Genomic DNA, 26,444 nt, shown 5'->3' on the forward strand with positions numbered 1-26,444 from the left:
TAAGAATGATTTGGTAAGATTAGCATATGTATGTATGAACTTCTTGGGCTAGCAGCTTGAGTCTGTAATACTATTTAAGAGTTATTTGTTGATTGCTGTAATGTGTATTATTAGAACTAAGGTGGTAGAGTGTGCTTTGCATGTAACAGTATATATGCTTGACAGATGTAAGGTTTAACTTGCTTTTAGAAGTTTGTTGCCATCAAGTTATATTTTAAGAGTAATTTGTACTGTATAAACAGATTTCTTTCCCAGAGATAGATGCATATTTAAAAAAAACCAAACCTTTTTTCAGGTCCCTTTACAGATGTAGTAACTACAAATCTTAAACTACGAAATCCATCAGATAGAAAAGTATGCTTCAAAGTGAAGACCACAGCACCTCGTCGGTACTGTGTGAGGCCGAACAGTGGAATTATTGATCCAGGATCGTCTGTTATTGTTTCAGGTAAAAACAGATATGTACAGTTGTGCATTAGACCTTTTTAGGCCTTTCACAAAGTTCCCTAATGCTTGATCTTAGAGGCTGTATGAAGTTTGTCAGCTTTTTAAAAAATAAAACTCCTCTTCTTCATTAGGGCAATGTCAATTTGATGTAGAGCTGCAATGATCCATGACAAATCTTCCATACAGAAATATTTGCTGTTTGTCACATTTATTGGCAGCTCTCTAAAAAGGAGGAAAAGAAAGTTGGAAATGGGCAGTGATATTAACAGTACCTTTGCCTTCAGACTTCTATATTCATGCTTTATATCGTGAAGTAGGGCATTGTTTGACTGCTCAGATGTGTTTAAAGTTTAACATTTGACGGTTCATTGCATTTAAAAAAAAAAAAAAAATTCACAATTGTAGACCAGTTGTTTTGACCATAGTATTTGTCCCTGGACTCTATTGTTTCATAATTCTTCCATTTATCACAGTAGTATATGTTAAGGGGTAATCATTAAATTGCTTTAAAAAACCCGTATTTTCTGTCTTTTTAGGTAGGTGGAGCAGTTTGTAGCCCTTAAACTTGAAAAGAAATCTTGTATGTTCCACTGTAGAGACACTCTCTCCTTATTGTGTTTTTGTTTTTTGGGTAAGGGGATTAAAAAAAGAATCCTTAATTTTCAGCAGAGTGTGAGTCCTGAAGCCAGACAATATTTTCTTTTTTTTGCATGAAACTCCATGTAGGTTTGGCTTATGTACTTCATTCTGACAATCCACAGAGTTTTGATAGCTGGTTGTATATAATGGTCCAATCCTATACTGGACTGTACAATGTCAAAAAGACCAGGTGTTAGTAATTGTGGGAGTAGACGTTCTCAAGAAAATGGGAAATGACTAGGTATCAGTCTTCTGATTTGGTAAATGATCTTTGTAGGTCATTCTCCCAATTGTTTTGAGGTAGGAATCTCCAGAATAAAGGGAATTCTCAAACCAGTGACTGTAAGAGGTGAGAAACTCTTTTATTTCTCTGCACCTACCATATTTCCCAACTTGGAGAGAGGGGAATCCTCTTTTTATATGCTGTGGTTTTATATGTTATAGAGATTACAGGCAATAGAGGTGTGAGCTCCAGGATCTCCCAAGTCTAGAAAGCTGATTTTATAGAACCCTTTGAGAGCTGTAGCAAAGCAAAATGGAAACACGGGGCAATCCTCAGAGCTTTTCAGATTCATATCCTTACACCCTTTGGGAAGTTTAAAAGAATCTTCAGGTGATATGTTCAAATGTTGCAAGGAATAACTCAGGAAAACTTTATGATTGATTAAAAATGTATAGTAACTTTCCTTATAGGAGAGATACCAGTTTTCTAACCTAATATGATCTGTAGAATGTGATGGAGGGGGGATCGCCCTCTATGTCAGTGACCAGCTGGAGTGCATGGATGAGGACTTGGCCGAGAGCTCATGAGTCAGGATTAAAGGGAAGGCAGGGACAGGATATATTATAGTGGGGGTCTGCTACAGGCCACCTGACCAGGAAGACAGGGCAAACCAGGCCCTTTATAGACAGACAGGAGCAGCTTCATGTTGGTAAGCCCTGGTCCTCTTGGGGGACTTCAACCAACCCAATATCCATTGGAGGGACAACACAGCAGGACATAAGGAATCCAGGAGGTTCCTGGAACGCATTGATGGTAACTTCGTTCTCCAAGTGACAGAGGAGCCAACAAAGAGAGCTGCTATGCTGGACCCTTTTCTCACCAACAAGTAGGAGCTGGTGGGGAGTGTGAAGCTCAAGGGCAGCCTTGACTGCAGTGACCATGAAATGATGGAGTTCAAGATCCTGAGGGCAGCAAGGAGGGCGCAGTGCAAACTCCCTACCCTGGACTTCAGGAGAGGTGTCTTCAGGGATCTGCCTGGCAGAGTAGCATGGGCTAAAGCCCTGGAGGGAAGAGGGGCCCAAGAAAGCTGGTTAATATTCAAGGATCACCCCCTCCAAGCTCAGGAGCGATGCATCCTGACAAAGAGGAAGTCAGGTAAGACCGCCAGGAGGCCTGTGTGGATGAACAAGGAGCTCCTGGACAAGCTCAAACACAGAAAGGAAGCCTACAGAGGGTGAAAGCAAGGACAGGTAGCCTGGGAGGGATACAGAGAAACCGTGAAGCAGCCAGGGATCAGGTTAGGAAGGCCAAAGCCCTGAAAGAACTAAATCTGGCCAGGGACATCAAGGGCAGCAAGAAAAGCTTCTGTAGGTGCATTGGTGGTAAAAGCAAGACCAGGGACAATGTGGGCCCTCTCCGGAAGGAAATAAGAAAGCTGGTTATGTGAAATATGGAGAAGGCTGAGGTGCTCAGTGACCTTTTTGACTCAGTCTTCATGGACAAGTGCTCCAACCACACTGCCCAAGTTGCGGAAAGCAAAGGTGGGGACTGGGTGAATGAAGAACCACCCACTGTAGGAGAAGATCAGGTTCAGGACCATCTAAGCAACCTGAAGGTGCACAAGTCCATGGGACCTGATGAGATGCACCTGTGGTTCCTGAGGGAACTGGCGGATGAAGTAGCTAAGCCCCTACCCATCATATTTGAGAAGTTGTGGCAGTTGGGTGAAGTTCCCGCTGACTGGAAAAGGGGAAACATAACCCCCATTTTTAAAAAGGGAAAACCAGAAGACCTAGGGAACTACAGGCCAGTCAGTCTCACCTCTGTGCCTGGCGAGATCACGGAGTGGATCCTCCTGGAAACTGTGCTAGGACACGTGGAAGATAAGGATTTTGGTGATTGGTGACAGCCAACATGGCTTCACTAAGGGTAAATCGTGCCTGACAAATTTTGTGCCCTTCTATGGTGGGGTTACAGCGTTGGTGGAGAAGGAAAGAGCAACTGATGTCATCTACCTGGAGTTGTGCAAAGCTTTTGACACTGTCCTGCATGACATCCTTGCCTCTGAATTGGAGAGACATGGATTGAGGGATGGACCATTTGGTGGATAAGGAATTGGCTGAATGGTCGCACTCAGAGAGCTGTGGTTAATGACTCGATGTCCAAGTGGAGAGCAGTGATGAGTGACGTTCCTCAGGGGTCAATGTTGGGATCGGGTGGTGTTTAACATCTTTGGTGACATGGACAGCGGGATTGAGTGCACCCTCATCAAGTTTGCTGACAACACCAAGCTGTGTGGTGTGATTGCCACACTGGAGGGAAGGGGTGGCATCCAGAGGGACCTTGACAGGCTTGAGAGGTGGGCATATGCAAACCTCATGGAGTTCAACAAGGCCAAGTGCAAGGTCCTGCATGTGGGTCGAGGCAGATCCATGCACAAATACAGGCTGGGTGGTAAGTGGATTGAGGGCAGGCCTGTGGAGAAGGACTTGTGTATTGGTGGATGAAAAACTGAATCTGACCCAGCCGTGTGCGCTTGCAGGCCAGAAGGCCAATCGTATCTTGGTCTGCATCAAGAGAAGTGTGACCAGCAGGCTGAGCTCTTGTGAGACCCCACCTGGAGTGCTGTGTCCAGCTCTGAGGTCCCCAGCATAAGGAGGACATGGACCTGCTTGAGCGGGTCCAGAAGAGGCCATGAAGATGATCTGGGGGCTGGAGCACCTCCCTTATGGGGACAGGCTGAGAGAGTTGGGGTTGTTCAGCCTGGAGAAGAGAAGGCTCAGGAGAGACCTTGTAACAGCCTTCCAGTACTTAAAGGGGGCCGACAGGAAAGATGGGGAGGGAGTCTTTATCAGGGAGTGTAGGGATAGGATGAGGGGTAATGGCTTTAAGCTGCAAGAGGTTCGATTTAGATTAGAGATAAGGAAGAAATTCTTTCCTGTGAGGGTGGTGAGACACTGGAACAGGTTGCCCAGAGAAGCTGTGGATGCCCCCTCCCTGGCAGTGTTCAGGGCCAGGTTGGTCGGGTCTTTGAGCAGCCTGGTCTAGTGGAAGGTGTCCCTGCCCATGTCAGGGGGGTTGGAACAAGATGATTGTTAAGGTCCCTTGTAACCCAAACTGTTCTGTGATACTGTTCTGATACTGTACTGTTCTATGATATTGTACTGATATGATAAAATTTCAGTGTTGCTTACCATGGACAATCCAGCATCTTGTGGATGAAAGATCGTTTTGCTGGTTATTGGTTCAATATTCTAGAGTCAAGCCTACTTTATTTCCGTCTTCAACTTACAGCCATTTTATCTTAACTGTGTGTTTGATCTGGTATCAGGGATCTTTCCTGTGTATAGTCATGCATCACGGTCAAGATATTTCTGGACTTTCAGGGAATTGAATAGATTGAAGTATGTCACTTGCCTATTGTAAAATGTGTTTTCATAGTTACAAATCATCTTTTTAATACTTTGAATATTTCAGTTTTTTAAATGAGGCAATGTTGGAGCTATAAACAATATTTCAGCCTCAGGTTCACCAATAAAGGGAAAGTGTGTCATACTGCTCAACTCTTCAGTTTGCATAGCAGGGAATCTTTGTTTTCCTTTTTTCTGTATTACTGGATTCTCATGCAGTTATTCAACTACAGTGACCCCAAGATGCTTTCATGTGTAGTTAGTTTAGTTACAATGATTCCACAGTGCTTTTCAGAATTAAGTTCTCTTCCCAGAAATGTCAGCTTCATCTTTTTGTTTTTAAGCATATAATTTCTTTTGGGTCACTTGGTAAGCCAAGTACGCAGATAATTTTTCTAGTGACCCACTTTATCTCATTAATCCCTCAACGGAATGTTTTTGGTGCTGACTCATCTTTCGTATAATTAAAAATAGATTTCTCTCACATTGTTGTGCAGAGAAACACCATAGGATACCATGAGCTGAAACTCCATGTTCAGAGCTAAATGTTGAGATAGTGTTAGCTGTCTTCAGCCTGTATAAATGCATTGTGCTGATTCAGAGTCAAGCCAAGTTTTAAATTCATTGTTTATATGATGCAACAGTCATTTTAAGGAAGTCCATGAGCATTTTGTTTATTATTCAAATGTGAATCACAAGGTAACCTTCTTCAGCCATTTTTATACATTTTTTTCAAAAAATGCTAATTTGGTAAGACCTGTTATTCTTTACCTTGATGCCCTTTATTAGCTATTGTTATATCATTTATTGCTTGTTGTTAACTTGTTAACAGTGGTTGCTTGTTGTTGATTTTTCTTTTCAGAATATAATGTGTTATTCTTCTTCCTTAACAACTTGTTACTGTTACTTGTTACTGTTCTTCCTTCTGGTTTTCAGACCCCTTTAAGGTTGGTTTTTTTTGTGGAGATAAAGCCCTCCTAGGCCTGTTAATAAGAGGCTTGCTTTCATAACTGTTTGTTGCAGCTCCCCTAGGTGTGATCTCTGGACTACTCAGGGATTCCAAGAACATGTTGAAAACTGTGGCTTCATATATTAATGAGATTTTTCCATGATTACTTAAAACCATGAGGAGCTTGAAGAACTCTTTGAATTTGTGGATTGTCTTTTTCTGCTGCTTTTCAACTCAGTCAGTTTTTCGGTTGTTACTGAGCGGTCAAAGAACATAAAGTTTATTTAACTAGTTATCCAGGAATTCTGCCAGCAGGTGAAGAAGTTCTCTGATGATGGAAAGCTGGCTTTCAGGTTACTCCATCTGTTCCCCTGGCTTTAGAAAACTGAAGTACTGTGTGCTATTCAGTAGTCTGTTGATGGAACAGTTCTTAGAGATAAATTGCTATAGCATCCGTACCTGAAAGAAGCATTTAGTTTGATCAGTTATGTTTTGGATCACAGTGAGACCAATGATTAAGGAAACTTGGCTTTTTAAACCTTTCCAAATAGGACTGTTTGAAAGCATGTCAAATACTGCAACTCCTTTATGTGCTTTGTCTGTAAAATATACCTGATTCAGACTATTCACTTATCCTTTGATTATGCTGTATGTAACATTTAAGGAAAAAAAAAATAAACCATCCTGTAGCAAACACCTGCAGCTTGTAACTAGTGTTTAAGGCCTAAAGTTAGGTGGCAGTGTAATTAAATTTAGAAGTAATTTATTTTCATAGGTGCTAGTAAATTTGGAAAGGCCAAGTTAGTAATTTTGATATTGTACTTTATAAAATAAACTAATGCAGTTCAGTCCTACCGTGAAGAATTTACTCGCTGTGTGAAGGGAAGCATGTTGAACTATAATGAAGATTCAGAATTATGGAAAATATAATTGAATTGTTGTAGCAGTATTGAAGTCTACAGACTGAATTGGTATATGGTATATATGGAAAGATTGTTCAGAGCAGACTGTGTTTTTCCAGCTAAATCAGTATTTCTGCTCTAGCTTTTTCATTGCTGTAAAATAAATAAATATACAGATACCTGTTGATAGGACTCCATAAATGTAATTCTTGGTTTTTTTTTTAAATCTGAAACTACTTCAGCTTCTCTTTAATTTTGTGTAAAGATATACTGAACTAGAATTCCCATTCTGTGGAAGAAAAGTGTATGTACACTGGCAAATAATTTATCTGTACAGTTCACTCTTGAGTCCTTGTCCTCTGGTAGACCAAGTTGCAAGTGTAGCCATATACACATATAAATATAATTTGTGTGGTCCTGTTCTCCCATCTGGAGTAAGGCAACTAATTGTCTCTGAGAGAAGACAAGGGGGTGAGCATGATAGTTTGCTTCAGAGTCCACTTCAGACAGACGTTACAGTTGGAGGTGGACTCTGCTGGTTGTGTATCTATCTCTTTGCTTTGGTAGGCCCCCAACACTACTGTAACAAACATTGTGTATTCAGGTATTTCTGCAAACCCTTATATTATGCCCCTGGATATGGAGCTATATCCTATAAAAGTTCAAATCTCCTGGTCTGTATCACACACATCATGTTATTTCAGTCCCTTTGAACTAAAGAAACCACACAAAAAATAGTGATGCCAGGGTGACCTGGACAACTGCTATGTGGTGTAAAAACACAGTCTGCTCCTGGATGGCATTGTACAACTTGGATGGATGAAGGTACTGTGCTTCTTTAATTAAATCTTTCATTTAAAAGTATTGTAGTGCTGTAGAAATAATGGAGGCTATAAATACTGTTAGTGATGTAATTTTTTTCACTGAGCTTGTGAACATTTCAAAATAATAACTTCAGAAACATGAGTTTCTGTTCTTGACCAACAGTTTTCAACTTTGGAAAGCTGAAAGTACAGGAAAAAGGTCATTCAGAAAGTCCAAATCTCTTGCATACTCTACCTCTGGTACTTGTAGGACAAACTATGTTGTGTCAAAAATGTCTGTTTTCATCCAGAAGGTGTGTTTTTTTTTTTTTTAAATGTGCATTACAGTATGTTGAAAGCTGAAATTTCAGCAAGAAAATACATAAGATAAAATGCAAGGAGTGGGTATTATGAGTTTTACTTTAATGTTTCACTTAAAGCTGCCTTTACAGGGAATTTGATTTTGAATCCCATCCCTCTTTCTTCACTGATAAAATATGGTGGAGGCCCAAAACTTGCAATAGAATAAAGTGGAGTACTTCTGGATAAATGTTAACTGTTAGACTGAACTTATGGTTAAGAATGTTAAAACTTGACTAAAATGTGTAGTGTAGTTAGTACATAACTAATCACTATAATTTTTTTTTTAAAGAGCTCAGTTTGAAAGTGGATGTATTATTAAAGCCCCAGGCAGCTTCACCTTCTATAATAACAGTAGTTTGAATGAACCATTTTAGTAGTTTTGCTCCCAGCATTAATGCACCTTTAGAAGTCAGTTGAACTTGCCCCACTGCTTGATAGTCTACTGAGGTAGGTTCTCTCTCCTGTTTGGTTTTTTTCTTTTTCCCCTGAGTAACTATAGTCGTGTGTGCTACAGTTCTTTAACTTTGCATTCACTTAATCATGAAATGTGTTTATTCCAAAGAAAAGTTCTGTGGTGTTTGCTTGGGGGTTTTTTTGTGTCTTACAGGAGGATCTGGTTGTTCATAGTTGTGTATATGAAATGCCTTCTAGCTATAGTAATTATGGAAATAATCATGTCAGCTACACCAGACTGAGAAACTTTTTTCTTTCAGTACCTGTTGCTACAGTGTACATCTGCTCTACTTTCAACACTGCCTTTGTATTTTAACTTTCAGTATCTGTTCGGTGAGAAGCAAATCTGAAGTGGCTTGTTACAGTGATTAGCTGAAGAACCAGAGTTTTATGCTTTGTTTTTTCTTTTGAACAGTAATGCTGCAGCCTTTTGACTATGACCCAAATGAGAAGAGTAAACACAAGTTTATGGTACAAACAACCTATGCACCACCAAATATTTCAGATATGGAAGCAGTGGTAAGTAAAAATGGGGTATAATGACTGTTGGGTTTTTGTCCTTAAAAATTCAGGCTTAAATGTAAATGAATTATGTTTCTGCGGTTTATTTTTGGAGAAGAATTGGGTTTTCTGTAAACAAGTAATGACTTCCATATGTGATTCAGAGTTTTTAATATTAAATACAAGCTCAATTCTTAGAACTTGCCTAGTGAACTGGTTGAATGGAAGTAGTGAGTCTAAGGTAAAGTCAGTTCAGTGTTAAAATACAGGCACGTTGTACCTTATATGCAACTAATCTGAAGGGGATAAACAGATTGTATTTGAAGAAATCAAGTATATTTAAACAACAAGTCTGAATCTATATGAAATGGGTGCATTTGTTCTGAAAAGTATTTTAAGTGAAATGTTGAGTGGGATTAAAGTGAATTAGAACATTTGGAAAACTAAGATATGTCTCTCTCTGCGAGACAGCAAATGGCTAAACACAGCACAAATGATAGATTTATTTTCTGTTTTAATAGAACATGTAGATTCAGTTCTTTGACAGGATTGGTCTGATGAAAGATTCAGAAAGAAGATACTTAGGTTTGTGCTTGTTAGTTCAAAAGTAAAGACACCTGTTTCTGACATTACAAGCTGGCAGCAATTGGAAGGAAGCCTTCAGTTGTCAAAGCATGCCCTTTAGGGTGTATGTGGACTGACGTAAGCATGTATATTAGGGTGGAGGGAAATGATGCAGAGCCTTCTGTCTCTAGAGACTGTTTTGAGGAATGCCTGAGTTTACACAGGTACGTTCAATGCTCACTCAAGGCAGAGGAGGAGAGGTGAAACAAAGGATGAAGATGAGGTTTTATAAATCACTGAAATCCACTAGACCACTGTGGGTTTAGGCTCTGTCCCCTTACATAAAGGCAAAAACTGTGGTGGCATTACTCTTCACTGGAAACAGTGGAAAATGTTTTTAGATTTTGTTAAGCTTTTGAGACATATAGCTAGAAAGTTAACATCTCTTCCTTGCTGGTCAGGTTTACTTTTTCTTAATATGCTCTGATAGCTCTTGGCTATGTGTGGTAAGTGAAGCATAACTATTTGGTGAGGATATAAAAATCCCCTTTAGAAATACCTTTCAAATCTTCCTTAGTGTGTTCAAGTATAGAATACTGACAAACAGATCTTGCAGAAAATTGGTAGTTAAAGTCACTGTACAACTAATGCCACTGAAAAAAAGAACAAAAAAAAAAAGGAAGGATGTTATGGAAAGCCTGAATATTCTAGTCTGTTAAACCAGCAATTCTGAGGTAACTTCAGAGGACCTATTGTTGGAAAAATTGCTGCAGTCTTCAGATGAGTCTCTGAGCCTAAGGCAACCACATGAAGTGTATGCTTTGAAAGTTAATTGTCCATTGAGCAGGGAGATTCCAGCATATTTCACAAATATTTAAATATATTGATAACCATTAGAATTTAAAATGTTTTTTATAAACAGCTTTGAAAAATTCTCTAGGCCCAAATTGTAATGTATTACGCAGTAAAAGGAGGAAGTGGCTAAAAATTTAAAATATGAAGAACGAAAGAAATTTACTGTGGAACTAAATATAGAGTCAGTAAAAGATGTCTTTCAATCTTCTGTTTAAAATTGGTGCTTCCAAGATGGGACATTTACCAAGGGCTAGAACTTTGTTCTTAAACCAACTCAGATGGTACTTGTTCCTCATTGTCTGTTAAAAGAACTGCTGTATTGTCGCTTCCCTATCACCTGCAAACCTCTGGATCTATCCTTGCATTCAGTTTACTCATTTTCGTTTCCAGACTTAATTATTTGTAGCTTTCATTACTTTGCAGTAGTCAAAGTGAGCAAAAAACCGCTATTCAGAAGCACGTCTGAAAATTGCTGCTAGGGTAAGGACAGTATTAGGCTGTGTAGGAGGCAAGTACTAAGAGCAAGCGTATGAACTGTTCAGATGTTTGCATGAGTCTGGCATGTTAAGTAACTATATTAATTGTTGTCTTAGTGGAAAGAAGCAAAACCTGATGAGTTAATGGACTCCAAATTGAGATGTGTGTTTGAAATGCCCAATGAAAATGATAAACTGGTAAGTAAGAAAAGAGTAAGAAACTGTCCTACACTGACTGGTAGGATCTCACAGAAATTTGTTTTGAATTTTTTTTTAGACCTATTTGATTTGTTGATTAAATGGATTGTAGGAATTTGTACTAAATTAGACAGGAGGTGTGTTCAGTGTATAACTTTTCAAGGATTCATAGAATCATGGAACAGTCCAGATTGAAAGGGACCTTGAAATACCATCTAGTCCAACCTTGTGTTGGAAAGGGAGCAGCCTGTCCAACTGCATCTTAAAAACCTCCAGCAATGGAGACTAGTGCCAAAAATTATTATCCTTTCATTAATTTTATTATTGATTTGCTTTAGCATTTTATTACTGTCAGATTAAAAAAGAATCTTCAATACTGCATACAGTGAAAAGTACATTGTATCATTTGCTTTTTAAAGTATTAAATGCTTTTCAATTTTAAAATGGTGTTTCTAATTCAGTTGAATCAGAAAAGGAAGTACTGATTAGAAGTTAATGCATGCTTTGGGAATCCTAAATGCATTTTGTAAGATAGTGGTAAAGAGATAACCAGACAAAAAAAGTAAATTCCATTACCTCTTTCATGCTCTTGCCTTCAGACAAAATCTATTCCAATTGTGTAGGAGATGACAGTTTCATTGTATATAGACTGAAGATGTCTGTTTTGTGTTGCCTGATATTTGGAATAATAGTTAATTGCCAGTTACCTAGAAGTTTTGCAGAGTATGACTAAATTGTTATGCATTAACTTTTTTTTTTCCTCTCATACTTGAAATTCTGATTTATGGAATCTTAATAGTGTGTATTTTGGGTTGTTTAGGTTTTGTTTTGGGTTGGTTTTTTTTGGTGCTGCTTTTAGCATTGTGAATTAGAGCACTAAAGTAGGATTTCTGTAAACAACCTTATTCACTTCATGGATTTGAGTTTTCTTTTTAGTACTGTCCAATTTTTACAGTAGTCTATAAGGTGTGTTGGGGGAAAGTGGCACGAATCCCTGCATGTAAAAACTATCTCAATATTTACATGCATAAAGGATCTCTGTGAAGGCTGCTAGCTGGCCAGTAGCTGTCTTTGCAACCACTCATTATACAGTTTTTGGAGTGTAAGGTAAAGTTATTTTTCAGATGCTATGTCAGTATAATGTGTTTTGGTGGTTTGTGTGGTGTGTGGTGTGTTTTTTTTTAAAGGATATTTTATGAGATGCAGCCTTTTATTCAGGTGTAAGCTGCCTAAGTGGGTGCTAAATGCTTAACCTTTACAGTTTTAGCATTTATTAAGGCACTTAGTTGTCTACTTTCTGTGGTTTTTACCCTCTTATTAAATTACCTGTTAGATATTAGAAAAATTATGGGTTTTTTTAAATTTAATAAAATGTATAATGTAGTGAGAGAAGTGTAGTGGATTATACGAAACTACCTCCTTTTGTACTTTTTTTAACATGATATCCTCATAGTTTTGACTGTACATAATATTTGTATTTTTCTGAGCAGCAGTGTAGGGTTGCAAAACCCTGCTTTAGCAGTTGATCTAGTCAATCCCTTAAACCTGGCAATGAGAAATCTACCAAGTCCTGAGAGGAAGCTTCACCTGCCACCTCAGGATATACCTACACTAGGACACAAATATTTCACTCCAATCAGCAGCCACTTTCTTCAGGTGCCTACCAGTCATAGCTGGAAGATTGACATGAAGAAACTAGTCAGTGAGGTCAAACAGCTGAAGTGATGTTTCAGTTCTACTAAAGGAATTCAGTTCAGCTGGCAAATCAATTAAAAAAGCAACAGATCCTGATCTGCTTACTCATGATATAAATATGTTGGTCTTTTTAAATCCAGTTAGGAGTACTTGTGTGGAGTAGCAGGATCTGGCTCTTAAGCTATCTATGGCTGCATTGCAAAAAGTGTAAAATGCAAGTAGATACTGTAGACCAAATAACTGCTTCTTGCATAGGAACTGAAGAAATTCTTGCATCTTTTAGTTGCTTTGTTATTACATATATGTGTTTTACTTTTTAAAAGGTTTTCTGTTACATTTAGTACTTACCTTGGACCACTTTGTTTATGAAGGATGCACTATGGTGGTGGTCTAAATGACATAGCTGTGTAGCCGAGCAAGTAGGAGTACAGAAGCCTGAATCTGAATATGAGCTGTTTCTGAGTATATTGCCATGTGAATGCTGTGTTTTTATGAATGGTAATCTGGGCTATACAGCTGAATCCACTATATTATTAATGTCTATTGAAGAATATTGTATATTTTGAGCAGAGCTGTGGGAACTAGATTTTTAGTTTTATTTTTGGCTTTTTCACAGCTTTTTATGTGGCCTTTCAATTGTATTCAAAATTAGTAATGTGTATTTCAGAGATGCTGTGAGACTTAAAATTCTGTGTTTGTGCAGTACTTTATTCTCCTTCAGTAAGAGGTGGTATAAGTGCAAAATTTTTGTGCCATACATACTTTATTTTAGTTTGTGACATAACCTGTTCTCTACTTTGTTTTGTTTCTTACTATTGCAGGATTACTTTCTTCCTTTTATTTTTTTTCCCTCAAGTTTAAATGCTGTCTGGTGTATTTTATGCCATGATTTGAATGACTGCTGGGTCAGTGTTAAGTAGCTAAAATATTAATTTTTGTCTCAGTAGCATGTAATACCAAATGTGAACAGTGCATTCTTCTCTTGTTTTTTAATATTTGAGCTAAGCAGAATTGAACTGGTAAGAGAAGTCTTTTGTTCAGATTACTGTAAATATAAACTTCATTGAACTATATTAGTAGCCAGACTGTTTCAATTTTAAGCTGTGGATGATTTTTCTCTAGGTAAGTAAAATTCTCAAGTCATTCTTAATGTTTGTAGAATGATATGGATGCAAGCAAACCCACCCCAGTACTGAACACATCTAAGCAGGATGGACCGATGCCAAAACCACATAGTGTTTCACTTAATGATACTGAAACAAGGAAGCTAGTGGAGGAGTGCAAAAGACTTCAAGCAGAGATTATGAAGCTGACGGATGAAAATCGGCACCTGAGAGTAAGTTCTGCTTCCGTGTTTATATTGAAGTGGCTTCACTCTTCTTGATTGAAAGGTCTCGTTTGTAATTAGGCCAATAGATGTGTATTTCAGGAAGTAGATACAACATTAGAATGTCAAGATTGATTTGTAATACGATTTTACTCTCCTGTACATACTGTATATTTTGAAATTCTCAGTGATTGAAACTTTGATTGTCGTGAATGAGATACTGAAGCTACTTAATTTTCTTCTTAAATAGAATGGTCTTATTTAAGGTGGGCTTGGTTACTTTAAGTCTAAATCACAGATACTGAATTAGTAGCTTTTAACAGGACTGCATTATTATTCATTAAGAATAATGAATGAGATCCAAAGTAGTAATATTCAGTATCACAGATTGTTAGTGAACAAGAGCTATTGTTTAGCCAGAGGAGGTAAGCAAACACTACAGTATTTTTATGTAAAGGTGCCATTTCAGTAACCTGTCACTAGTGAATACATGACTTCATGTCACTTTTCTATGTATTTGCTTTTGGATATTTGTCAATTTCATTAGCTGTGGTAGTCCTTTAAAGAACCATGAAATAATGTCTCCACACCTGTAATTCTGATGACATTGGAACATTTTGAGAAACACTCTACACAAAGCAGATGTTTCTCCTTAATAGTAAGGAATTACTGCTATTTAATTCTGACGCATAGTATGTAAAAGGAGGGTTCTTTGTTGCACCTAGCAAGAATTTCAGAATCTTTCTTAACCAGAGCAAAGAGAGAGACAAGATGATTACCTGTACTTGAAATATTATGGTTTGCTATGTTTATGTTTTGATGTGGTGTTTTTGATGTGGTGTAACGTTTGGGGTTTTTAAAACTTTATTTAAATGTTCGCTAGTAAATTTGGCCTTTGACTTCAGTTTTTACAATTGTAAAGAAGATGTGTTCATAAATATTTTTTTTTCCATCTGTGTTTTTTTTTCCCCCCTCAGGATGAAGGCTTGAGGCTCAGAAAGGTAGCTCACTCGGATAAATCTGGATCACCCACAGCTTTGGCCCTCAGAGATAATGGCTCTAATTCTCTTCCTTCGCTTCTTGTTGTAATTGCAGCCATTTTCATTGGATTCTTTCTAGGGAAGTTTATCTTGTAGAAAGAATGAGTGAGAGAAGCATGCAAAATGCAGCTTCCTTTTTTTTTTTTTTCTTGGCCAGAAAAAGATTTGTTTACCTACCACTTCATTGGTAGTATGGCCCAAAAGTGGCCATTTTTGTGTACAGCATCATAACAGGCTTTGCCTTTAATGATCTCGCACGGTTAGAAAACACAATCTGAAAAGACAAACTGTTCGGCTACTGGACAAAATTGTATATTAAGTCATCAATAGCAGGTGTCAGTTGCACAGTCAGTCCTTTATGAAAATTCATAAATAAAGAATTGTTCTTTCTTTCTGTGGTTTTAATAAGAATTCAAAAATTGTTCAGAGTCTTGTAAATGTTATTTTAATAATCCTTTAAAATTTTATCTGTTGCTGTTACCTCTTGAAAAATGATTTATTAGATTGCTAATCCCACTCATTCAGGAATATGACAAGAGGTATGCTGGGGGAAATGGTGCCTCTTACTGTGTAAATTTTCTCCTTACCTTACTTTGCTAATATCATGGCAGCATTTTTCTTATTCCTTGTGAGGCATTGTCGAGAGTTCTTCATCCTTACAATCCTGTCCCATAATATTTAACATTACAAAAGAATAAAATTGTTAACAGATTTTTCTGCTGGGTAGCCTGTTTGTGTGTGTCGTACTCTTAGAAGGGATTCCTAACAAGTTCATTGTTCATGGTAATTTGCTACTTGTAACAAATGGCTATTTTGAAGTTTATTTGCTTAAGTCTCTGGCTTAGACTGTTGTAATTGAAGCTTGGGGAGGGGGGGGGGAAAGGTTTCCATTCCATTTCTTAAAAAATTGAACTGTTTTCTGGCTGCTTTCAGCTACAGAGAGGATGTTTTGGGACAGAGTAATTTCGATATCCAGCAGGTACAATTACCAGACATGAATGTTTTCAATATATTAACAATTTGCTTGGATTGTTCAGGAGTGTAATAATCAACCTTCTGTTCCATCTGTGGATCTTCTGGGTGTCTTCCAGGAGTCAACATTATTTTTTGATTTCATAAGGGTACTTAATTCACGTATACTAACTTGGTTTGTAATTCTGTTTAGCAGATACTCAAAAAATGCAAGTTGAATCGTTCAGACACCCATAGTAAATTCCATGATGCAGAAGAGTTGGTATTTGCTGAGTGAGCCTTTAGAGAATGAAAATAATTTTTATGCAATTCTTGACAGATCTACCTGTGTTAACCATGTATAGCTAAGTTTTAAAGAATGCATTTTTTGGGGGTCTGAAATGCTTCCCTGCACTTAATCAGTCTTGCCTCATCTCTGAATATGTCATAAAAACAAACAGTAGTATTGGAACAAAACATTATCTGTACTTCTGACTAAGCATAATCCAATACAGGGAATTACTTGTAAACTGAAAAATTGTGGAAGGGGTATACTTCTGTAAGCAAAATTGTGTGTGCTCTTGGACAGCTTGACTTGATGTGGTGCAGCTAAGTGTATTAGACCTTGGTGTATGCACACCTTATGTAGCTGAGAAAAATGTTCTGGAGAAGATGTACGTTATCTTGGTTGCCTTTGATTTCTAGTGCTTTTTTTAAAAAAAGAAAATTATAATTACATCATGTTCTGTCATTGCTCTGTGATAAACTTTTTTATAAAGTCTTGCATATGTGCAAGGAAGATGATGAAGAAAATGCAAATACTGCTTATCTTTTCACTTAAGCATGCAAGCACAGATGTTTTCAATTACTTGTTCCAGTGTCTGCATTCAAGTCTCCTTCCATCCCGGTGACTGGAAAAACTATGTTAAGGTCTTGATTATTTTGGTTCCGCTGGTTCAGAATGGTGTAATTCTCCTGATTTTTTTTTTTTTTTTTTTTTTTCTCTAACAGAACATTGCCACATCAAACTTTCATAGCCTGTTCCAAACTGATTACGTGGAAAATAACGAAAGCAATAGTGTGCAGGATGTAGTTTGCTTCAGCCGGAGCAGTCATTCCTGTGTTGAAGGGCGGTGGAAAAAAAAATCCTCTGGAAGACCATAAAATGTTTTACAGCATGGTGTATGGAGGTTTCCAAGGGTAGCTAGCACTTTCAGGACTTGAGAGCAGAAAAAGGGAGTCATTGCTCAATGCAGCTGACTCAGGTTTTGCTGTCTGGCAGCAGAAATAAGGTGAAAATAATAATATCAGATTGAAACAACTTTTTTCGTAAATAACAAACAGGTGGTGGTAAAGCTTGGTTATGGTTTAAGTAATGTCTTCAAAGTGAAAGTGTACAGCGGTCTCGTAACCAGTGTACTTACTAATGGTATAAGGAGACTGTCTTGGTTCCAGTAATCCCTTCATAGCTGTATATAAAATGTAATGCTAAAACTATTTTGCTCTCAGGAGTCACTTTGGATGAGATCAACTGTATTCAGTGAATTATGTAATATGGATTAAATTGTTTGTCTTTGTTCCTGAAATGGTTAGAACTTCTTGCTTTGTCTGCCTGCTTACTTGTGTACGTAAGCATGGGGAAATACAGTCTCTCCACTGCTCCTAGTGATGTGATCAGACGATGATGCCCATAAAGTTGTGTGAGGGTAAAAGCATAGCTTCAGTTAAATATGCATTGCTGCTTGGTCTTCTGGTTTCTCAAAAGGGCAAGGTAGAACAAGTATACAGTATCAAAATAGTATTTAAAAGTTTTTATGAATATAGCACTTTAAAAAAGGGTAGTATGATGATTCAGGGGAAAAAAGAAATCCTAGTTTAAATAGAAGATACAGCTTCTGTAGTAATTCTGGGCACCAAATTTAACCCACTTAAAATAGGTAGATATATATGTATGAAGTTCATCTAAGAAGTTATCTGTATCAATGCACAAGTTATTTGTGCATTTCTACACATTCTCTAAAAGCTGTTGACAAACACTTTTGCCAAGGCTTGCATGTTTCTGCTGCTGTGATTGAAGCCAATTTATGTATAAGAAGCAACCAAACACTATCTTGAAACTTCATTATCCTCTTGGGAGGAGGGAGGGTGGAGGGAGGAGGTGGAAGGTGACATTTTGCCAAAGGGGAAAAGACAAAGTCAATAAGCAAACCTTATCTTTCAGGCCTTCTTCAAAGATATTAAAAGTTGAAGTGTTAATAAACTTATTAAAAATGTAGTAGTGTCCTTTTTATTTTGGAACCCTGACTATGTACTACTGTAGTCTGCTGATACTGAATAGGTGTATTTAGTCCACCTCACAGGTGGTGGAACTGCCCTGCTTCTAGATACAGCTAGTAAATAGCATGAAGCTGCCTTGGATGAAGATTCTGTGTTGGAGGGAAGAGCAGGTGCCTGAATCCAGGCAACACTGGGGATGCTGGTGATTTGTCAGATTTCTAATAGTCATCATGACAAAAGAGTTTTTTCCTGTTTGGAGTCCATAGGTATTTATGCTTGAACTGACTTGCCAGGGCAAACACTTGCTTCAGTGGCAAAAGATGGAATGAGAGCTACGCAGTTACAGAGCAACCCTAATAAACATTGACTATAGTGTTGAAGTGCCCTGCTCTTCGTGTTTGCAGGTGGGATTGAAATTCTGTAGCTCGTCTCTTCAGCCACACTGCTGTGAACATAACAGTTCACCGCTTTGCTTGGTACGCTGGTTCCTGTTGCATGGCTTTGCAGGGTGGGCCCTGGAAGGCACATCCATGTGTAGCACTGACCACTGCTGCCAGGGAGGCTCCGTGTTTGCTGATCTTTAGTTTCTGTGACAGCTTTAGACTGGTGGCACACTTAAATGTTGGACAAGAGTGAGACCTAAATACAGGATATGGTTCTCACGTTGGTTTGAGTTCCTGTAGGAAGGTCTGAAACTAATGACTGTTAAATGAGACCAGTTTCCTTATTTCCTGTCTGAATTTCTTTTACAGGGGCACTCAAATAATGTAACCAAGTATATGATCAAAGTTGGTCTGGTGTGTTTTTCTTTTTTGTATGCAGGTTGGGTATGTTTAAGAAGAATTGTTCGTTCTGACTGGACTGCATAAGCAGAGGGTAGTGATGGTGTCACCTTGATTTATTTGCCCTTTAAGTGACAAATGGCTATGTAGAAATGAGGTCTTGTGCAAAAGCAAAACAATTGATTATTAATCTTTTATCTGGCTTTCTCATTTCTGCTAGATGGTAAGGTCACTGCCTGTTCCTCATTTGCTGGGACAAGGGTTTATGTGTTTGTGTGGTGAACTGGATCTAGAAACTGCTTTGGATGAAATCTATTGTTTCATCCCCTACAGATTATGTTTTAACTAAATCGTGATATAAGCATCTCTCACCATGTTACAGTGCCATTTTATTTAAAGCTTGGTACCAGTTTATGTAATGTTGATGACACTGCCAGCAGGGTACTGAATCCCTGTTCTTAGAGTAGCTACTTCTGTTGCTGGCAGTGGTGGAATGCTGCTCTTCCTCTCCCTCTTGAGAAAAGACTTAAAGGATGTTACAGTATCCAGGCAGAGAGGCATGAGACAGACAGCTCTAGTTATAGCTAAGCAGTCTGATCTCAGACACTTGACATAAATGAAAAATTAATGGAAAGGTGCCTGAAGTAGTTATTCTTACCTTTTAAACTTACATATAAGAAAAAAAGTGTTGTGATGTTTTTTGGGAGGGTTTTGGGGTTTTTTTGTGTTGTTTTTTAGAGTTAGTCTGCTTATCATCCAAGTTCCTAAAAAAAAAAAAAAAAATTAATTGTCGTAGTCTGGGAATAATTATTTCAGGATGTTCTTGAAAGTTTTACTAATGCTGATGCAGGTTCACATGCATAGGTGGATTCAGAGAGATTGTCACTGGTGATCAGTGTCTAGGGTGTTCTCAGAGTGGATAGTAATTAAATAGCAGTCTTCGTGAGTGTCTCAGTCTGCTTTGTAAGGATGGCTTACCTTGGCTTTTAAAGTTGGGGAAACTGAGGCACAAGTGTTGAGACAAACTATTAGGAAGAGGGATGGTTTAGGCTAGTCCCTGTTCTGCAGCACATACTCCATCCTGTTTCTTATCAAGCCTTCCTTGAGCCTTGCCCAAGTCTTTTTTTTTTTTTTCCTAAACAGGCAGAAAACATGGTTTAGAGAGGTGTTGAACAGTGAATTGTGGTCATTGGGTTTATAATGCCTGGCCTCTGCTAAAGACAGTAGAGAGAATAAAAAAAAAAATGACGCTAAATATTTGTGCATGTTGTGTTTGTGGTGTTGGAATATAAAAGTGTGTCTGTGTAGCAAAACTTATGTGCAGCTAGTGCTGTTTGTACTTTTCAAGTAAAAGCAAACAGTCCAAAATCTGTGTAACTACCCTCTTAGTGGTGGTATATGTTGCTCTGCCCACAGGACTGGCAAAGTATTTTTCCATTGCTGCTTTGATAGTCCAAATACGGATGATAGACAGCTACACACTGAATTTTGGAGGCACTTCTTCAGAAGAGCCAAGCACTTTTTTAAAACCTTAACATGTTTGACTCCTGCAATAGTAGACTTTTATGGAGGTTAAATCCACTGATGTGTTTTCACTCAAAATTAGTAAATGCTTCGCTGATATTACTACTTTTCAGACTGCAGTATACTTCTGCACTGATATGAGGGCTGGTTTGAAAACTATTAATAATGATAATCTAGTAATTATAAAGATGGTGCTCTGTTTCTTAATGGTTGAGAGGCATTGCTTTAAATCATTATGTAGGACAGTAGTTTATAGAACCATGTTTTTGAAAGGCTTAGGAGGAAAGTCTGTAGAAAACAAAACTTGAACCCTTGGTCAAACAGAGAGCGAGCCCTCTGGGGCTGTAATTGGAGATACTGAAGAGTGCAGCTTTGATAATGGAGTGGTTCATAGAAGGTGGGAGCTCATGTGGTGACTAATTTTCCTTGATTGCTGTAATCACCTCAGGTTAGTTTAATATTTTGGAATGATAAATGAGACACCTGTCCCACATCTCAGGAGTGGTTGGTGTCAACTGACGAAAAAGGGAGTATGGTAGGAAGAGATGGTTGTGAGAAGAGCGAGATGGACTGCTTCAGAAGTGGCTTTGTTGATGGTCTTCCCAGTGCAGCTGGGCTGTTGGAAAGGTCTGTCTGTGCAGCTTTCTCCTCAGACATATGCTGGAGACTGCTGTGGCCTCCAGGAGTGGGAATTTCTTTCCAATCTCAGGGTGCAAAGCCTTAAACATGGTGACCCATCTTGTAAACAGGAGAATGCCAGGAGAAGGGTTTTCATTGTATTCACGCCCAGGATTGTCTAACCTCACATTTCCAATGCAGACTTCAACTTCACGGCACTGCTTTCAGACTTCACTTTATTGTGTAATGCCTTGAAATACTTTAGTCTGGGCCTCTCACTTCATGTCCCAGCTTCAAGAAAATCAGAACATACTGCTTTCCTGATTAGGTGAAATTATCTCTTCATCCTGCCTCCACAGGAACCAGATTACAATGGCAAGGGAAGGTCTGCGTGTTTGTGGGAAAAACTTAACTTCTTAAAGAGACAAGGTTTATGTGATTGCAGCATCTTTGTGCTGCTTCCCCCTGTGTGAATTTGAAATCTAATTCAAGCCGCATTTGATAGAGAGGTTGATGTTTCACAGATACCAACTACTTCCAATTACAGGAAAATTAGAGCTGAGATGAAAGACATTTAAATTGGTGCTCCCATCCAGGGCAAGCCTGCACAATGAGCTGGAAAGATACCTGTCCTGCTTGCTGCTGTTTGACCAGTTAGTGCTGGCGTGCTTGCCAAGCTGTCAGCATGGACAAAGATGAAACAGCCTCGCTGCTGCCGACAGTAGCCCAGCACTTGTCAGCGGTGTGGGTGAGAGACGAGCGGGTTACAAGGGAGCTCAGGTTAGTAGGCATGGTGGGGGAAAACTTGAGCTGTCACCAGAGTAAGTTTGTGGAGAGTGTGTGGGGTGGGAGCAGAACTTGATCTACGTGGGGGCAGGAAGGAGGTGATGCGAGAAAACTGCTAAATAACGGGGTGAGAAATGCTAAAAGTTGGAAGCAAGCGTAACCCTGCATGTATGCATCCTCACTTTTCAGGGCTGCTCTGCTCCAGCACTTCAGAAATGCTAATGATTCAGTGATAGCATGTCCAGAGAAGAGCAGCGAAGGTGGTGAAGGGTCTAGAGCACAAGTCCTATGAGGAGCGGCTGAGGGAACTGGGGTGGTTTAACCTGGAGAAGAGGAGGCTCAGGGGAGGCCTTATCGCTCTCTCTACAGCTACCTGAGAGGAGGTTGTAGTGAGGTGGATGTTGGTCTCTTGTCCCAAGTAACAAATGATAGGACAAGAGGAAACAGCCTCAAGTTGTGCCAGGGAAGGTTTAGATTGGATATTAGGAAAAACTTCTTCACTGAACAGGTTATCAAGCACTGGAACAGGCTGCCCAAGGGAAGTGGTTGAGTTGCCATCACTGAAGGTATTTAAAAGATATGTAGATGTGGTGCTTAGGGACGTGGTTTAGTGGTAGACTTGGCAGTGTTGGGTTAACAGTTGGACTTGATCTTAAAGGCCTTTTCCAACCTAAATGATTCTATGCAAATGGATGGGAGGAGGAGTCTGATGTTCAGACTAGCTGTAACTGAGCTCAGAGCTTCTCTTAGACCAGCGATTTAAAAAAAAAAAAAGCTAATTGTGATTTTGTAAGTCTACTTCTAGAGGTATATAGAAGTTGCATTTGTGGAACTAGAGGCATAGAAATGAAGCGGCTAATCAAAAGTAAATGTTTTCAGCAACGTAACCGGTGGCATATGCACAGGGGCCTCCTGAGCTCCTTGGCTACTGCTCTGAGAGTGCAGCAGAGAAAGAGCAACGCATGACCCGAGTCTCTGGAGCTCTGTGCATGCAGTGTGGCTCGTTAGCTGAGCCACACAAACATTAATTCCTCTGTGGGCAGGCAGAATAATAGGGTTATGCAAAACAATTGTGTGTCTGTGTACATTAATATTTACATCTGATTTGTGAACACAAGTCTTTCTGGGGTGCCTGTATGCTAATATGCAAACTGGTGGTTAACGGTGAACAGGTTACTATAGGACTTTATATTGTATCTTATGTTTGTAGTTGCTTCAGTTGCCTCTAATCCATTTTCCTCCTTTAACTGCTCCTAATTTTTGAGTTACTTTAAAATTGCTAATTTTGAAGGCAACTGGAGCAGAAACACTTCATTCTTGCCAGATGGGAGCCATCTTGCCCAAAACTCACTCCTAAGTGCACTCTGAGCCTCTGCAAGTATTAATTTGAGACCTCCAAAGAGAAATGGGAGGCTTAAATAGGAGGATGCTGACACAAGGTGAATTGCCAACATCCAGAAGTATTTGCTACTGCTTTTGTGAAGTAGAAAGATCTCAGCTGTCAATGCAGAAGCATTTTCAGATTTAAGAAATTTAAATTTAGATTTTTATAAATTATTTTTATAGGAAATCCTTCCCAGTCTTGTGCCTGATGGCCTCTGAGTCCTGTATGCTCCCTTTCATGTAGTTTGATACATTGATAGTTTTAACATTGATAGTTGTTACCTAGTTCTGGTTGGAATAATGGAAGCTAAAGTGCTTGCTCTTATAACAGGGTGAGCCAATAATAATCTTAGTTTTAAAATTATAATGGCTGTCAAAATTTAGCAATGTTTTCTAGCATATATAGTGTATTTGAGAGTTTACTCTTCGAACAGTTTTAGTGAATGTGTGATGCTCCTCATTAAAAATTTTGGTAATTCCATGGATAAAGTACTTGTGTGTGAGCTGTGTGTGTATATATATCTCATTACAATTATCAGTTCAAAAATGTATACAGTTTTGGACAGATGGGAATATGTTGAAGCAATGCAAGGTTTACAATTTAGTAACAGTATTTTCCTTCTAGTATTAATTTAAAACAAAACATGCAGAAATGGTACATTAGACCATGCAATCATTTCCCCAGTATCTGTTATGGTCATGCAAGGATGCTGGTCATGCAGGAGGGGCTGCAGTGAAGGCTGCAGGGGCAAAGCTTCATTTTGGCGCTTCTTAACTCTTGAAAGTGTGACTTCAGATTTCTTCTGAGTCTAGTTTCTGTGATTTATTGCTACCGCTCCCATGGATGGCATGCCCCTCTGGTAAGGAGAGCATGGAAACACGTGGAAAGAAACTGTAGTGTTAGTCTGACCCTCAGGGAAGACTTGTAAAATGTCTTTAAAAAAATGTGTGTTTTATTTTCTGTATGCTAAAACCATGGGCTCAGTAGAGAAACTGGCTTCAGGACCAATACGTGTTTCCCGTTAATTTGCCCAGTTACACAGGCTCTGATGATCCTCTGTCTTTCATGAGAGGTGGTGGGGTCACCCTCTTACCTTGCTGGTGCTCCTCTGCTCCATTGTCACTAGTCTACCCTCTCAGGTGGTCTTAAATTAATTGCTGTAATGAGGCCAAGAGCAAGCATGCCTAGCCTCAGTTTAACTTAAGCGCTGCTGCTTACTGTTCTCGATAAAGGGGACCGAACCTTAAAGCCTGCCTGGCTTTGGCTTCCCCGCTCCCCTAACCGTACTACCGCTGTGTTTTTTGGGAGGAAAGCTGACAGGAGAATGGCTGTTGAGCCGGTTGTAGCCGCCAGATGGCAATGTCCCCTCGGTGCTGTCGGCTCCGGTCCCGCCGCGGGGGGGGGCGGTCCGGATCGTAGCTCGTTTCTGTCGCAGAATCCTTGGGGAGTTCTGTGCGTCTCTTGCTTGTACTGCTGAAACTGTTAATTGTGTTTGCTGGATGATGCGGTTGTTTCCAGCAGTGCCTTATAGAGGGCAGTTAGTGGCGCTCAGAGTGCATTGAGTGCATTTAGGAGGGGGTTTTGGACAAGATGGCTCCCATGTGGCAAGAATGAAGAAGTGTTTCTGCATCCAACTGCGTTCAAAATTAGCAATTTTAAAGTAACTTTAAAATTAGGAGCAGTTAAAGGAGGAAAATGGATTAGAGGACACTGACGCAGCTACAAACATGGTACAATGTAAAGTCATATAGTAACCCAGTCCACTGTTAACCACTACTTTGTATATTAGCAGTTAATAAAGCTGATGTCTGTGTATTGTTTTGATATACTGACATATATACAGACATATAAATATATTTTTTTATATCTTTTGGGGTCTTCAGACTACAGTTTGGTGCTAAAAGTGATCCAGCAGTTGGGCACTTAAAAGAAATTCATAATGCTTGTGTCTATCTAGCAAGCATCTGTCCTCTGGATTAAAGTATGTAGTAGGTCTGATCCTGAGCTGCTTCTGTGGGTGGAATTGCAGCATTCAACAGAGTTAATCTAGGAGATTGAATGCCTGACAACTCCAAGTGTAAACTTTTTTCCCCAACTTTTAAAATTTCTTTATTTGAAGACAGAACTGTCCTGTGCAGCTTGCTCTCTTGTTTTCAAATAGACTGTCGTAGAAATGACAGCAGACAAGGATTGATGTGGTTCCCCTGGGAAAAGGATGTTGGGAATCATGTCTGCCTGCTTTGAGATGGCAATCACAGGCAGTTCCCATTACTGGAAGTCATGTAGGAATTAACGGCTGTCCTCAGGGCTTGGTAGCGCCATAGAATCCATCTGATGGACTGGTCCCGTGCCCTGGAGCGGCCTTGTGAAGAAGGAAGGGGTGGGGAGAAGATACCTGATAAATAATTGCTCAGGCCAACAGCACTGTTTTCTTAGCTATTGAGGGAACTTGTGGTTGGAATCCTCACAGCCATGTTTGGTTTTGCCTGATTCAGCAGTGGAGTGGAAATTTGTTTCTTCATTTTCTTATTTATTGCTGGCAGCAAATAGAAATTTTAAAAATCAACAGTGATTGCAGTAGAGGAGAGGACTAGAAGGAAAAAAATCTTGGCCAATACTTGTAGTAAAAGGGAAAATTATGGAAAATTAATGAAACTATAAAATTCAGAATGAGTGGTGCTGGTTTTTATTACCTAGCCTTCCCTGTTGTGACAGGAGTGAGTAAATTATGCCATGTAGAATCTATTTATGCCTGGACTAATCCATAACCACTGCTTTGTGTGGAAGGGAGGCCACTTCTTCACAGGCTGTGGCTACTGTATTCAGAGTACCTTGTAATTTAGGGCATGCTTCCTGAAAACCGAGCTCATCTTTCAGGGATCTCTTGAGTCATTTCTGAAAACTCAGAAATGGGTCAGCTCCAACGCTTGTGGTAGTGGAAGTCTCACTGACTGCATTTCACCTCTTTCTGTGTACAGGTGAGGCAGAGTGAAACTGCACAGCACTGAAGAAAGATGCTTTTGTTATCCTGTGGCTTGCCTTCCCTTCTTGGTTCCTTTCAGGTTTTTCTTCCTTTTTAAGAAGTGTCCTTTCTAATCCCTCCCTGCTCCCTCCCCCAGGTTGTAGCCCTTAAAACAAGTGAGCTGCAATAGCAGAGCAGTAATGCTGGTTTGTTTGCTTACATCTCATTTGTGAAAAATATTTGGTTTCTGTTGAACCACACCCTTTGTCCTGACACAGCTGCTCTGACTGTACTCTCCTTGCAAGCCAACACCAT

General features: G+C 39.2%; 1 protein-coding gene across 2 annotated transcripts in view; it reads left to right on the top strand.

The window, feature by feature from the left end:
• VAPA (VAMP associated protein A) overlaps positions 1 to 17,382 on the top strand; it is a 38,392-nt gene extending 21,010 nt beyond the window's left edge. The window contains exons 2-6 of one of the 2 annotated variants that reach the window (XM_074822071.1): positions 296 to 448; positions 8,605 to 8,708; positions 10,703 to 10,783; positions 13,638 to 13,814; positions 14,783 to 17,382. In XM_074822071.1, coding sequence (XP_074678172.1) covers positions 296 to 448; positions 8,605 to 8,708; positions 10,703 to 10,783; positions 13,638 to 13,814; positions 14,783 to 14,941 — 674 coding nt within the window. In that variant the 3' untranslated portion in view covers positions 14,942 to 17,382. The remainder of the gene's footprint in view (positions 1 to 295; positions 449 to 8,604; positions 8,709 to 10,702; positions 10,784 to 13,637; positions 13,815 to 14,782) is intronic. The other variant, XM_074822082.1, reaches the window with a different exon arrangement.
• Positions 17,383 to 26,444: the final 9,062 nt, after the last annotated feature.

This window comes from Strix aluco, chromosome 1 (genome assembly GCF_031877795.1).
Source record: "Strix aluco isolate bStrAlu1 chromosome 1, bStrAlu1.hap1, whole genome shotgun sequence".
Classification (NCBI taxonomy): Eukaryota; Metazoa; Chordata; class Aves; order Strigiformes; family Strigidae; genus Strix; species Strix aluco.